Source organism: Carcharodon carcharias, chromosome 10, assembly GCF_017639515.1.
Source record: "Carcharodon carcharias isolate sCarCar2 chromosome 10, sCarCar2.pri, whole genome shotgun sequence".
In the NCBI taxonomy this organism is placed as follows: Eukaryota; Metazoa; Chordata; class Chondrichthyes; order Lamniformes; family Lamnidae; genus Carcharodon; species Carcharodon carcharias.
The window spans coordinates 152,967,545-152,981,872 of NC_054476.1; the positions used below are offsets into that span (position 1 = coordinate 152,967,545).

Consider the following 14,328-nt stretch of genomic DNA (forward strand, 5'->3'; position numbering starts at 1 on the left):
AAAGCTCCTCAACAATCAAAAGCTTTTACAAGGGCTTTGTGGGTCCGCTAGTGAATGACTACTGATGCCAAGGTCGCCAGTTCAAACTTCACCATGGCAAGCTTGGCAAATGATTGCAATCAGTAGGTAACTTATAAGCTAACACCAGGGAAGATGGCCATGGAAACTTGTTGAAAAACCCACCTAGCTCATCCTTCTGGGGGTCCTGCCACTACTACTCAACAGGTGTGGCCACAACAACACTAAGCACATACACTAATTTAGTAGGTAAGTTACATGCATTCAGAATAGTATATAGTTATTTAATGAACACAAACCGCCAATTTGCATCAAAGGATGCAAACCACTGATCAAAAACACTTGCACACACTGCTTTCCATTTTACCAAGTGCACAAAGTTTAAAGTGCACATGCATAAACCATGCAAATATCAATAGAGATTTTGTGCCAAACAACAGCACCATTTGCTATTTTTTCTCAATTTACTAGTCAAATGTAATCTGAAGTCCCAATTGGTCATATATGGCCAGTGACTGATGTACTGGACAACACTTGCTCTAGTCCACACTGCAGTTAACTCATTGTCTTTTGAAGTGGCCTTGCAAGCTGTCCAGTTACATAGAATTTACAGCACAGAAACAGGCGGTTTCCAGTTTTTATGCTCCACACGAGCTTCCTCCCACCCAATCAACATATCCTCCTATTTCTTTTCCCTCACATACTCAAAGGCTTCCACTTAGTTGCATCCACATTAATCATCTTAACCATTCCTTGTAGTGAGTTTCACATTCTCACCAGCTACACAAACAATTATGAGTAGAAGCCATCACCTTCTCAACAACAAAAGGCAGACAAAAAACAATGTTAGCAGCAGTTCCCACTGCTGTGGGAGGCAGTGAAGGAGCCTGGTGCAGAAATCAGCAGACCTCTGTCGTTTCTGTTATAAATAAATTGAATTGGTGAAAGCAATTGTAAGCTTGTCAATCTCGCAGATATTAAAACAAATTTAGTATCATCCTGAATCATCAAAGTACTGAAAAAAGCATAAAAAGAGTTTGTTTGCCTGAAACAGGAGACACTCTTTCCGCTATTAGACAGAATCAACTCCCCTAAACCCCGCACGAAGATGCTCCGGTGGTTTAGAAAGTTGGAATTGCTCAGTTTAATAATATTTTTCTTCCATCAAGTTCTGTTCTCAGCTGTTTTTCTTTACTAAGTAACTAGCATTTGAACCATTTGTTCAGGCATTTGAGACAGATGCATTTTCATTTATTGCTCCCAAATCTAACTGAATGAAGGAGCATGTACAAGGGGCTGAATGGTCAACTCATATTCCCATTGCTCTTACACACTAGCAAATGTCATCCCTCCATAATCCCCTAGATGTACCACATGGAAGCAGCTCAAAACCATATGCACATATCCAAGCTGACAGCAATGATCATATTGTCCTGCATTATCAAGGTGGCCATGAGGACAGCAAATAGTAACACAGTCAACTTGTTCCCATCATTAGAAAGACAAATGCAGTACACAGCAGGATCCTCAGGTTAGCCCTTCCCCATCTTAATCCTTCTAATGCTGATTCATCGTCCTAGTGATGTAAAATTTATCTTTTTCCAGTAGGTCTTCATATTAATGTCAATTATTATAACTTCTTCAAACTCTTTCATGTAGACCAGGCATAAAATATGCTCATCTCAGAAATCACAGAAAATTACAATTGAACTTTCCTGAAGCAGAATGGAAGCATACTCAGATACCTTGAAGTGATTATTGTTATGAGGGTTGATGCGAAAACAGGAAACAAAACAGTCTATCATGAGATCCACATCTGCACTCTGGCTGCCAGCACCTCTGGAGAAAGGCTTGCTAGGATTAAACAACAGGGTCTGTGAAATAACAACAGACCAAAGCAATTACTGAGACAAAGAACTATAGATGTAATAATATAATGTAATTATCAGATGAAGCTTAGTAAAAAGTTGATTTTTTTTGATCAATTTGAAAGCTCCCAGTAAAGCCAAAAAATAAGAAAGGAAATGCAATGCCAAATACTCTCACTTCTGCGCCACACTTATCCTTTAAACACAGCTTATTAGTGTTTTCGATTTTGGAGTTTTCTATGCTTTCTTAATTTAGGTCAAATATAAAGTTTCCGAACAGTTTTGGGTTTAATCCGAGCAATGTTGGAAGGAACAGCAAATAGTAAAACACATAACTGCACTCAAAAGTACTGAAAGGCATCATTGCCTCTATTCTCAATACCTGACCCCATCAACTGCCTTGCATGACACAGCCATTTTGGTCAATGTTGTCTGAAAGTGGAGAGGTGATGCGCCCAATGTTAAGCAAGAAAGTGGCTGTGTGCATCACTTCAGAACTAGAGCAAGCAAGCAATGACGTCTTTAGGGTTTTATTGGTTAAACTCTAATTTTAGATTTCTACTTTGCATCAAAGTCGAAAATCAGAAACCTTGGTTATATCTATTTATCCTATTATTAAACATACCGCACAATTAAATAGGACACTCGTCACAGAGAAATGGAATGTATGAAAGGGGGGTGGAGAGCAGACAATCTTCTAGAACCCAGGAGGCAGTAAATGGATGTCAGGTGCTTCCTCACCACAAAGAGGCACAAGGGGGTTGGAAGGACAGTCACTATTTGTCAAAAGACAGTTTTCAGTAACCAGGGTGCCATTAGCAGAAATCTAGAAACAGATTCCCTGTCCAGCCTACCAGGGAATGGTGGATAAGGACTTTTGTTCCATAATATATATTTTTCCAATCTGGCTCCTGTAACTTTTCACATTTAAAGTCTTTGAAGCACTACATCAGAAGGTGTTGGAATTTGGGGTAGGCTTGTCACATGGCCTTTAAATATCGTTTGCAGGGTGGTGGGGGGGGGAGTGTGCGGGAAGAGAGGGCAGATTTATGGAAATTTGCTCAATTAAGCACATGTTCGAGCCTCAGTCCACTTGTGAAATCTTGTCAGTAACTTATTGGTAAACCATTGCTAACTGCACAAATCCAACAATCCACTGTGTTAAAACATCCACAACAGTTTCAACTTGTAACCTGTACTCAACTGCCTTGGTGAACAGTGAATTGAGACATTGTGACATCACCTGTCTGCACACAGAGGTGACATTCGGCTCACACTGTGACACCTTCTGGCTTTCAAATGATAGAATACTTGAGGAAAGGCATGCAAATAATCAATGACTGTCCTTAGCTAATGCCTCACCTGGTGTCTATTTCATGCTAATGATAGGGAATTGGTGAGCCATGTTAAAATCAAGAAGGGTAGATCTTCTTAACCTATCACGTAGGACAGTTAATGCTTTCCTTTGAACTGCTCAAAGCAGAACATTAATCTTCAATTAGATTTTTAAATTCTCCAGGAATTCGAAGAACTTGCGAGTGAGGACCTATGTCACTCACCTTCATGATGCAGCATGCTCACGCAGGAATGAGCTACATTAACAATCGTGGCAGAATCATATTGAAGGAGACAACTGTTTCTTCAATTTGCCCTTCCCCAAATATTTTACAGGCTTTTAAATTAAACCCATGCTTATCATCTAATCCCCATTTCTCAATTCATCTATTGGCGCTTCTTCAACAAAATTAAGACATGCAGCAGAAATTCCATACCTTTAGATCTACAACCATGGACTGAACCTGAAAGCAAATGACAGAGTTGTCTTCCCAGCTGATGTACGTGGACGCCTTGCAAAGTTTAACACAGGCTATTGCAGCACTTTCCGTTAGCTGCCGACTACCACCATGACCAGCAAGAGCTTTCTTTAGGTTATCCAGGAACAACTTCTGTGCAAAGATTGTGAAGGCAGCAGTGAGACAATTCAAAATGCTGACATTCTATTAGTTTACAAACCAACCTTCTTTGGCCTTGGATCAGATTCATTACAAGAGGAAAATCTGTTCCAAGAGGAAAATAAAAATGGCAGCTAAAAAAAAACACTAAACTGAAGCCAAGGCATTAAACTGGGCCACAAAGCAATGGAGGGAAGAAATGCGTTTGTGTTGGGGTAGAAGGGAGAAGAACTAAATTGTCATTCTCTTTCCCCGGAACTGGTTTATGTTGAACTACATTTGAGGAGCACATAATGGGAACCACCATGCCAGCTGTGTTTGAGAGATTTTTTTTGTTGGGAGTCGATCAGAAAAATTACACCTTCAGCTTAAAACAGATTCCATTCAAAGCTCCCTTTTTAAAAAAAAATTATCTTAGAGTCTTTGTCTCCTGCTTTAGAACTGGTCAAATGCCAGTTGCGGAGATGGGCATACGTTAACAGGATCCTGACAGTCTCACAACACTTCTGCTTCCAAAGTTGAAAGAGATAAACGATACCTTTATTCCCTCGCAAGAACCGGGATGGTGAAGGGCAGGAGGTTTAAAGGGGATGAGAGAAAATTCAGAATCTGTGATATTTCTAAATATTCCAACAAACCACAGTAGACAAGATTATTCCCTTAGCTCGAGTGTTTTCATAGGGGCCAAAGATCATATGATCATGATTACATGTTCGTCATCGTTATGTAAGAAATTGCCACCAATGACTCAGCAAGCAACTGCTCTCTAGCTGTTTAGTCATTCTGCTAACAGCAATGATACAGAATGCCTTTGCTTGTTAAAGATATAGTTTAAAACATGAAGTAAAATGCATGCAAATGGCATAGTGGACATTTTTTTTAAAACATCCAAATGGTGGTGTGACCAAGCAAGGTCCCTTAAGTCCACAGGGTGATACTGGGTGAGTCACTGGACATGCATTCCTCGTCGCCTTTTTAAAAAAAAAATTGCACAGCAAGTAACTACACAGAAGTGCGTTAGACCCTTGCTTTTTCACCTGAGATCTGACTGGAATTGAATGGAATTTTCCAACAATTGACATTTAATTTTCAACCGGTACAGAGGTTTGCAGCAAAAATCACGACCATAATTAGGAATCAATTACACAATTTAATTCAGAGAAAAAAGGACTGGTGGTATAGTTGAACTGTCACAATTGCAAGGCTGTAAATATACATTACTGCATACCATTTTAGGAGGTCTAATCTATCTTCTTACAAGGCACGATTTGCAGTTAAAAAAATTGCAGCCCTCAATTAGTTTAAAACAACACTGCCAAAAATAAAAACTTTTTCCCAGTCAGTCTTATTTATTCTTTCCTTCCCCTTGAGTGTTCATCCACATCTGTGGAACAAACAACCCACAGGCGGAACTCTACAGCTTTCCAAATGGGCACTTAAAGAAGAAGAGTAGCTGGGGATGACTCACCCGCCAAAGTTTCCCTCTTTTTATGTGAAGTGCAAGACCTCTGCTCAGAGTGTCTCCACAACAATACACAGTTTCAAACAGGAAATACTGTGGAGTTTGTAGAGTCAATGCTACACCAACGGCCTGCAACAACATATAATTGTGTTCAGAGTATGCTGTAAGTGGGCAGGGACAAACTTGCGCTTTCCCCTCCCCAAAAATTCAAGTCTCAGTCCTCCAGGAGTCAGGTTTCAATGGACCAATTTGCACTATGGTGATCAACGCATAAAATTAGCTAATGTGGATATGGAATCCATTATTTTATCTTGGGCTTACAGGATATTCTAAATAAATGGCTCATAAATCCAAGAAGCAATGGGCTCAACAATGGCTCACCAAGTTTATCTGATCTGCACTGACCAACTAAGTCATGGGTTTCATTTAGCAACAGATGCTGACCAAACAGACCCCAGGAGCCTTGAACACCGAACAAACTTGCTTTGGCCAATTTCAGTTTGGTAACAGTGGTAAGGGCACTACAATAATTTCCAATTAGAAAGTTAGCCAGAATTTTTGCTCCTGATTCACTATCCAATGATGCCTGCTGCAAACTGCCCACTTGGACACCAAATGACAACATGGTTTTACTTACCTGCAATGTTATCCTTGGTCAAAAAGCTTTCTGACACACACCATCAAGGCTCACAGGCAGGGCAACTGAGTAAAATCCAAGGGACTGCGCCTTTCAGAAAGGTGCCAACATCTTCAAAAAAATGGGAAAAATTAAAGTTACCTTGTTCATTTTGCTTTCTTCAACCACTTCCTTAGAGATGTCTTGCAGAATATCAGGCGAGAGGATAAGGAGGATGATCTGCAAAGGCCAGACCGCTGCTTTCCGTTTGGCACTTTCAGCAAAGCTATCCACAAGGTCAAACAGCTTCTCCGAACAATCTTTATTGGGGTGCGAAGAAGGTTGAGATAAGAGAGAAAAAGAAGTGCAAAACGATATAAATGCACCAAAGTGACACTGCGCTGGGAGCAAATCTAGCGAGTCCAATTAAAATAGTTTCAGATTTTTTTTGAATACATGAGAAAATGAGTCGACCACATAAACCCAGCAATAGATTTGAATTAATTGAAAACTACATAGTAATTTGTTCAATATAAGCATGTAGAAAATTGTTGCAGCGCATTACAATTTATTTGATTAAAAACCAGATATTCCACACTGCTCCACATCCCATGGATATACAGCACCTGCTAAGGTCATAAATGCCAAAATGCTCTCAATGTATTCAAACCACATGAGACTGCAGAGGAAAACTAATACTCATGGAGAATTGTTTTGGATGTATGAGTTATGTTAGGACAGTGTACAAGAACAGGTTCAGTGCCTTGAATGCACTTCCATCTGTAGCAGTAATCAATGATACAAAACTAAAACATTTTAATGGAGCAGACGCGTGCAGTTCTCCTTCCACAATGCAGTTAATAAATGCAATACCCCATTGGATATTGAGCAAATTACCGATTCCAATTTCAACATTTTTTTTTGAGAGTCACTTTTAGCAAGAGTGTAAATAAATCTACATTCCTTCATTTTTATTAACTGTTTATCAGCCATCTCTGTCTGTGATCAAATGCCACATTTTGATATCAAAGCATCAGCCAAATAAGCATCAGCTTATAGCTGTGCCCTGAGTCAGATCGTACATTCCGAATATAATCCACTGTTTGAAGCACTGAGATGTTTCAACATCGTTGGCCAGTCCAAAATCTTTTACCTTTTTAAAATGTGTTCTCAGGATGTGGGAGATACTGGCAAAACCGCACTCACTGCCCTGACCTGAGGTGATGGTGGTGAGCCTTCTCTTTCAACTACTGCATTCTTCATGTTGATGAATGCACACATGTTGTACTTGCCCTTCGGTTACTTTCATTTCATCATTTGTTTACCAGATAATCACAAAAACGTGAATGAATAATTTTCCAAGCACTTCCTATGCCTTTCAGATTTTGCAAAAAACAAACAAAATAGAAATCTGCCCACACTAGCCTGACTGGTATTATAAATTTACATTTTCTGGTTCAGAAAATAGGGTGAGATTGCAAATACAAGTAAACACAATCATTACAATATCCAAGGAAATACAAGTTTAACATTGCATCAATATCCACCTTTCCCCCCCACCGCAGTAGCATGAACTCTTCTGTTAGAACATTCCAGCATTGAAGGCACTGATGTCATTTTTAAACATTGCTTACCTGCCAGGTCAAGCTGGGGTCTCTGATACAGCATGGTAAACTCATCTGGATAATTTTCCACCCAATTCCAAAATGCCTATAGGTTAAAACAAGTTGAAATTTTGTAAATACTTGAACTTGAAAGAAAATAATTGAATTAGAAATTACCTTAGGAGATAGCACCCGAATCAGCAGCCAACTATTTTGCACTTCTGAAGCCTTCACTTGTGCTGTAAAGATCGTTCTAACAAATTAAATGGATTAATGTGCAATATTCTGTCAATATTTAAAGAAATGCTGCCTTTTGAAATATATGAAAACCTTTTATCCCACATAGACCAACATCACTGCTCTCACTGGTGATGGATCCCAACATTGTGTGCTCTCATTGGTGGCAGAGCACTCACATCAGTGGAACATTGCATGTAAACTCATCATGCTGCAGATTTTGAGACCACTCAGCTCAAATCCCAGCTCGGGCTGATAATCAAATACAACGGATGCATTAGTGGAAAGTTTAAACAAGGCACAGCTGCACTGATTGCTGGAACACTTCATGCACAAAGAACATGCCAATTAGAGGAAGAGAGCGCACGAAAGGAGGGGAAAAGGCATATAAGTCATATCTTCCCAAGAGGTGTTGAGGAACAGAAATGCTGACCAAAGTTTTCCACTGCATGTCCCAAAGTGCCGAACATCCAATGAAGTACTTTTTAATAAGTATAGTCACAGTTATGTAGGAAACAGCAGCATTTTATACACACAAGGTCCCACAAACAGCAATGTGATAGCGATAACCTAATTCAGTGATGTTGGTGGAGGGATAAATATTGGCCAAGACACTTCCTTCAAGGTAGGGCCTTGGGATCTTTTATTTCTACCCAAGGAGGCAGACGGTTTAAGGCTCATCTGAAAGACAGTCCTCCAACATTGCAGCACTCCTTCAGTACTACACCTGATTCTAAGTCCAGGAACATTTTGTGCTCAAGTCCTTGGAGCATGACATTGACTCGGAGGCCAATGTGTTACAAACTGAGCCACAGCTGATACCCAAGCCAACATTTACTGCCATTATAGCCACCATGGCTGATTACTAGTTTCATGCAGTGCAGTTTTCACATTAAGCTTTCCAACCAGGATTGCAGATCTGGCAGCTGGATTTGCCCGAATTGGCTACCAGAAACACTCGAGCTTATATATCGCAGTGGCTAATTTTAAGGAAATCAAGCAGTTTAGATCGTGGTTGTCTTTGGGTATAGTGCTCTACATGGCAGTTAATGGCATAAGGATTTCTGTAAGGCCAGTGTAAAAGTACCTGTGATAACCTTCACCCCACAAAAAGATACCCATGACAATAAAATCCAGTGCAATTCCAATAGAAGCGCTTACATGTTCTGCAAATTGTGTTCAAAATCAGATTAGAAATGTTCCACAAACTCCTGATTTGAGGAGATACCACTTGCATATACTTCCTTGCAACTGGTTACAGAGCCAAATAAACAGTAGCCTGGGAGCAGCTCATCTCCGACCTCTCGAAAGCAAATTGTTGTATATAGCCAATGCTGGGATGAACAAGAAAGGGGTTTGCAGAAAAAAATTTCACTGTAGATTTGTCTAACAACGATGTTCTTTATCTGTTACATGTGTATAAGTTCTGCAAGCATAGATGTCAGGTTTCCCTTTGCACAGAGTCAGTGATCTTTGAAACAAGTTGCTGGCACATGGTGCAAGTACAGATTTGAAAGAAGCATTCAAAAGGGTGATGGCTAAGTTCCTGCAGTGGTCAATATCACAACAGACAAAGGATAAGTAGAGGATTAGGCGATGTGTCCCATGGTCACTGTAGTCCCACAGAGGGAAATGAAATCTGAGCAATTCCAATCAAAGGTGACTTATGATCACCTCTGATGATTGGAAATATTCAAATTTCATTCCCTTTACGGAATGCCTACAGGAGTAAATTCCCAGTTAACTGCAATAGCACAGATATCGTAGCCTTCTCAAAGAAGCCAGATTTCACAAGCCAGTAGTCATGTAGAATTTTCTTTCAACAACACAGGCGACACTGGATCACAAATCAAGTTAAATGAAAAAGGTTCAATCTTGAAAAACAAGAATGTATTTTATTTAAATAAAAAGCATTTCTAAAGGTCTTCCTGATTTGTTTATGGGTCAAAACGTCAGTTTTTAAAAAAACAATTCTTAATCATAAGGCCTCCATGCAAATAATTGCAATATGCCTGTAATTTCATGGATTCAGTAGCAGACAAATGCATCTTGAAACTCTTCAGTTACTATCCACACAGCAGCCAGTCAAATTACCTCCCTGCATCCACAGGATTGTCCACAAACCGACTAGTATTAAAATGCCAAAGTCACCCTTACCTTTTCAAGACTGTTTATGACTGCCAATTGAGCTGCCTTTTTCAGCGATTTGAATTTAAAGACCGTCTCTGTAGTAAATAAAGAGGATTTCATTAGCTTTTTCCCCCTCCTTGACCATTTAGAACGAGCATCAGAAGAAACGAAACAATAGTTATTTGGGAATGAACAGGGAATGAACAGGATTCAGGGAAGGTTTTCACTAGTTTTGTTTTGATGAAAGGGCTAATTGTGTGTTCTGCATTCGGAGTTCTAAGTTGTTAAGTTGAGCCTCTGATTTCCTTTGAATGTTCTCCTCCCTCCACCACCATCATTATTTTTGGCCATATTTTAACCCCAATCGAAGGGTTATACAAGAAACCTGGCTTCAGTTCTCAGTCATACCTTTTCAAGATCTAAGTTTCAGGGAGGCATCTAAATTGACTAGTCTTCCCGATCTCCCCATCAGATTCACAAAGCATCCTTCTTAGCATCTCAACAGCAAAGCAAGATGAAGAAATCAGAGAGAGCTGGATTAATCTCCAACCTTTGGAACAATAAACTAAAGCACCACCATGGCACTGTAACACAACTTTTTGTTTTATTGAAAGGCACTGAAGTGTAAAACACTGACAGGTGGCATATGAAGGAACAGAACTGAGATATACTACACATGCACTCAAACCCAACAGTGCCAGCAGCTCGAGTTAAAGTGTCTCAAAACTATAATATTATTGTCAGCTTATGGATGAGTGTGGATGGTTCTGTGTGACTGATTTAATTGAATTAGAGTCAGATAGTTTCAACCTTGCAGTCTATCAGAAGAATCAGTTGTAAAAAGATTATTTGAAATGCTAATGAGTAAGTTAGGGTCCAAGAGTCAGTAAATGATGTGTGAATGAAGTTTGCATTTTAAAATAAGTGGGGAGTTGTTTGATTTTCAAAGGAATGGTAGGATGTTTACAACTAATAAGGTAAGCAAGGACAAGCAGTATGTTTATTTTTCTCCAAAGGTACTGACCATATTGACAACATGAAAGATTTTTGTATGATGGGAAAAGTAAATTTCCAAAGCCATGTAGAAGAATGGGATTTTACACATTAGAGAGAGAAACATATATAAAAGGAAGAGAATGGAAGGTTATGTGGGGTGGCCATGTAACATCTTGAAAAGGTACACCATGTAAAGCACGACTTCTGCAGAAGCCTGCTGTGTCCAGTAACTAAAGTTATGCTAAAAGCCTTTAGGATTCCACTATCGAGTGGGTGTTGTGCTAACCTTGCTGGATTGTTTATTTTAAATTTAAAATCTATTTTGGACCGTTGCCTTAAAGGGGATGTGTAGTTGGGAGTCAGGTTAATTATGAATTTTGGGGTTTATAATAATAAGCAACTGTAATCTTATGTAAGCATTTAAATTATTTTTTGTTAATAAATGTTTTATTTTATTTTTTTAAAATCTCTAAAGGTGTTAGTAGACTCTACTTCTGAATTCAGTGCGCAAAACTTCTCGCAATAAATACAAATTGCAAAACTGTTGTGATAGCGTGGCCAAGTTTCCCTTGTGGATTTGGTCCGCCTGGCATATATCACCTGCCACATCATAAAAGGCAAGTTAATTTTTGCACTTTCCTCTGTTACACACCGCTCAACCTCAGTCACCAAACTTTGCTGCCTTGCTCCCACCCTTAACACCAAGCATCCTGCTCACAATTCCCCAATCAAGCAATTTTTCTGTATACATGCCAAGTAGGATCTTATGAAGTTACTTAAATTGGTGTATTTGAGCTGATACAGGAACACATTGGACATTCATTTTAAAAAAATGATCCAGGCTTAAAATCACTTTATGCATTGATATTCAAATTTGTGTATTTCCCAAATTTGTGTATTTGAAGCAAACCAACCATATTCAAGGCCAAGAGAGTAAATTGTTATATTACCATATACAAAGCCTAAGCACTATTACACAAAAAAGCTATCATTCCACACTATACACTGAAATAGACCTATCCACTAAATACTCCACTAATGCGACCTTTTATTTCCCATATTGTACATCATTGTAGTCAATATCATTAGGACTGCCAAATTAATTTAATTGTGTTCTTGCTGAGAAGATTCAGACTACACAAAATCATTTCACTATCGTCACCCGAGAGGACAAGCATGATCTCATCTAAGTGGCATGAAACTGCAGTGTTCTGATTTCTAGCCCACAGCCAGTCTATCGCCACAATCTCCTTTTATTGGTAGAGAATTGCCTACGTCATTGCAGAAACCGCGTCCACACCAACACTATTTCATAAATGCTCTCAACAGTCTCTCCACCTGCATCTTTCACAAACTGGGTACTCGAAGTCCTCTGACAGACATATGCATCCACATCAGTTCTCACCTAGCCTCCAACTCCTCATGTCCCAACAAAATCAACTTCAGGATCCTGATCTTCAAGTCCCTACCAACTATTTGAGTCATGCTCTCCAGTCAGACATCAAGGGTGCACCCAGCATTTCTCAAAGTATGAATGGCTGCTTCCCCCCCCCACCACCCCCTCTGTCATCTTTCAGTCATTACATCTTCTAGATCCAGTTCACTTTGTTGCCTCAAATCCTGACTTGAAAAAACGCAACTCTTGCTCATGCCTTTAGCTTCCTACCTCACCCAAATTGAATATAAATACTGGAAAAAATAAATTAAGGACAAGAGCCTTTAGGTTTCATCTTCAAAATTTAAGAACGTTGCAGGGAGAGGAGAGGGGAGTTTAGCTTTTGACAATGCAGAGTTATTATAAGTAGGTGAAGACACCTAAATCCACTTTACCTTGCAACAATCGTTTGAGTCTTGCACAATCCACGTTAATGTGCTGTATCAATTCGATGTCGTTGACGTCTGTACTGTCTTCCGAGCAAATGGCCAGCTCCTGTAACCTACAAATGAATCCAATGAGCAAATAGAAAGTGTGAACAATTGGGAAACTAAATCAGCAGCAAGCTCAGGTTTGCTCAAACATAGCAGCTAAACACTGACCATGATACACATCCAACTTCTACTGAAGTTGAGTAATAGTGCAATAATTAACACAGAAGGTTTGGAAAAAGATGCTATTGCAGGTTTATGCTGAAAATACAAAAAATGCACTGAAAAAGTGACAAATACTGCATACTGACAGAATCAATATAATTAATTAGCTGCAAGTTCTTGTTTTATGTTCATAACGCAACAAGTATATTTCCCTTCAAATTTGGGGAAATGTGAAACCTGAAAACAGGTAGAATTGTAAGGAATGCCAATAGGAGCAAATTCTCATTTACTGCAACAGCCAAGATCCAGGAACCTTCTCTTAGGCAAGAGTTTTGCATCAATCAGAAGTAGCCATCTCAAATTTTCTATCAACACAAGCAATGCTGGATCTCAAATCAAGTTAAATGAAGGAGATTCAATCTTGAAAAACAAATAAATACTTTAGTTAAATATAAAGCATTTGTAAAGATCTTGCTGATTTGTTATGGTGACGAGCCAACAACAGGTAAAGCTACTTAATCTTTTGAGTGCTTAAAATCTCAACCTAAAAGTCTTGTTTTTGGGTTAAGATTTTATAACTGATGAGTTGTATGCCTCTCTGTAGCACTAAGTTGAATCATGCCACTGACTGCACTGAGGATTGACTCAGAACTGTTTCAGATTTTAAGCTGCATGCACCTCCTTGGTCCAAATCAACATGCCATCTGTTGTGGGTGCAGCAACATCTTATGATTCAAAGCTGTTCAGTGCATTTCCTATGAAAGGGGAGAGTGACAAAATGACATCGTTCAAAGAATGGTCCAAGTGGGTTAAAATGTGGGTCCATGGTGGCATTTGTACATTGCCTTTCGCCAGTTAGGATAACAATCACAGCTGGGACAACATTGGAGATAGACTGCACCACTTAAAAAAATCCAATACATTTGCCAACATTACCCATTAAAATAGGCCCCAATTCCTTTGGATGATATTTACTACAATTTTCTTTTAGCTGCCTCTCAGTTGCAAGTCAGAAATCATAATTGTAATAAGCTTCACACAAGAAACAGCAAGTCATCATAGACCATAATTCTCAACAGGAAAAAGCTGCCTTGCCATCCTACATTTGTAAAGCAGCAATTGTGGAGTGCAGTAAACAGGGAACTAAGCAGAAGTACATCCAGTCAGGAGAAGAATAAAAAGGATAAGATCACTCGAGTCTAATTCACTTTTTCTTTAAAAAGCAGTCCTCCTCCTAGAATAAACTCAACAGGGTACCAAATAGCAACCTAGTGGGAGTGGCATTTTACCTACAAAGAAATCTGCAGAACCCTCATACTTTCAGAACTTGGAATTATGAAACAAAAATTATGTAAAGGCTTTCAATCATATAGCCTCAAGTCTCTCCAATGGGACTTGAACCTAAATGCTTCTG

General features: G+C 39.2%; 1 protein-coding gene across 5 annotated transcripts in view; it reads right to left on the bottom strand.

Moving 5' to 3' along the window:
• Positions 1–14,328, bottom strand: part of nf1a (neurofibromin 1a) — a 292,673-nt gene that overhangs the window by 224,433 nt on the left and 53,912 nt on the right. For all 5 annotated transcript variants that reach the window (XM_041198253.1, XM_041198251.1, XM_041198250.1 and 2 more), the window contains exons 5-10: positions 12,714–12,820; positions 9,915–9,982; positions 7,551–7,626; positions 6,079–6,236; positions 3,659–3,832; positions 1,764–1,892 (exon numbers count right to left, since the gene is read on the bottom strand). In XM_041198253.1, the coding sequence (XP_041054187.1) occupies positions 1,764–1,892; positions 3,659–3,832; positions 6,079–6,236; positions 7,551–7,626; positions 9,915–9,982; positions 12,714–12,820 (712 nt within the window). The remainder of the gene's footprint in view (positions 1–1,763; positions 1,893–3,658; positions 3,833–6,078; positions 6,237–7,550; positions 7,627–9,914; positions 9,983–12,713; positions 12,821–14,328) is intronic.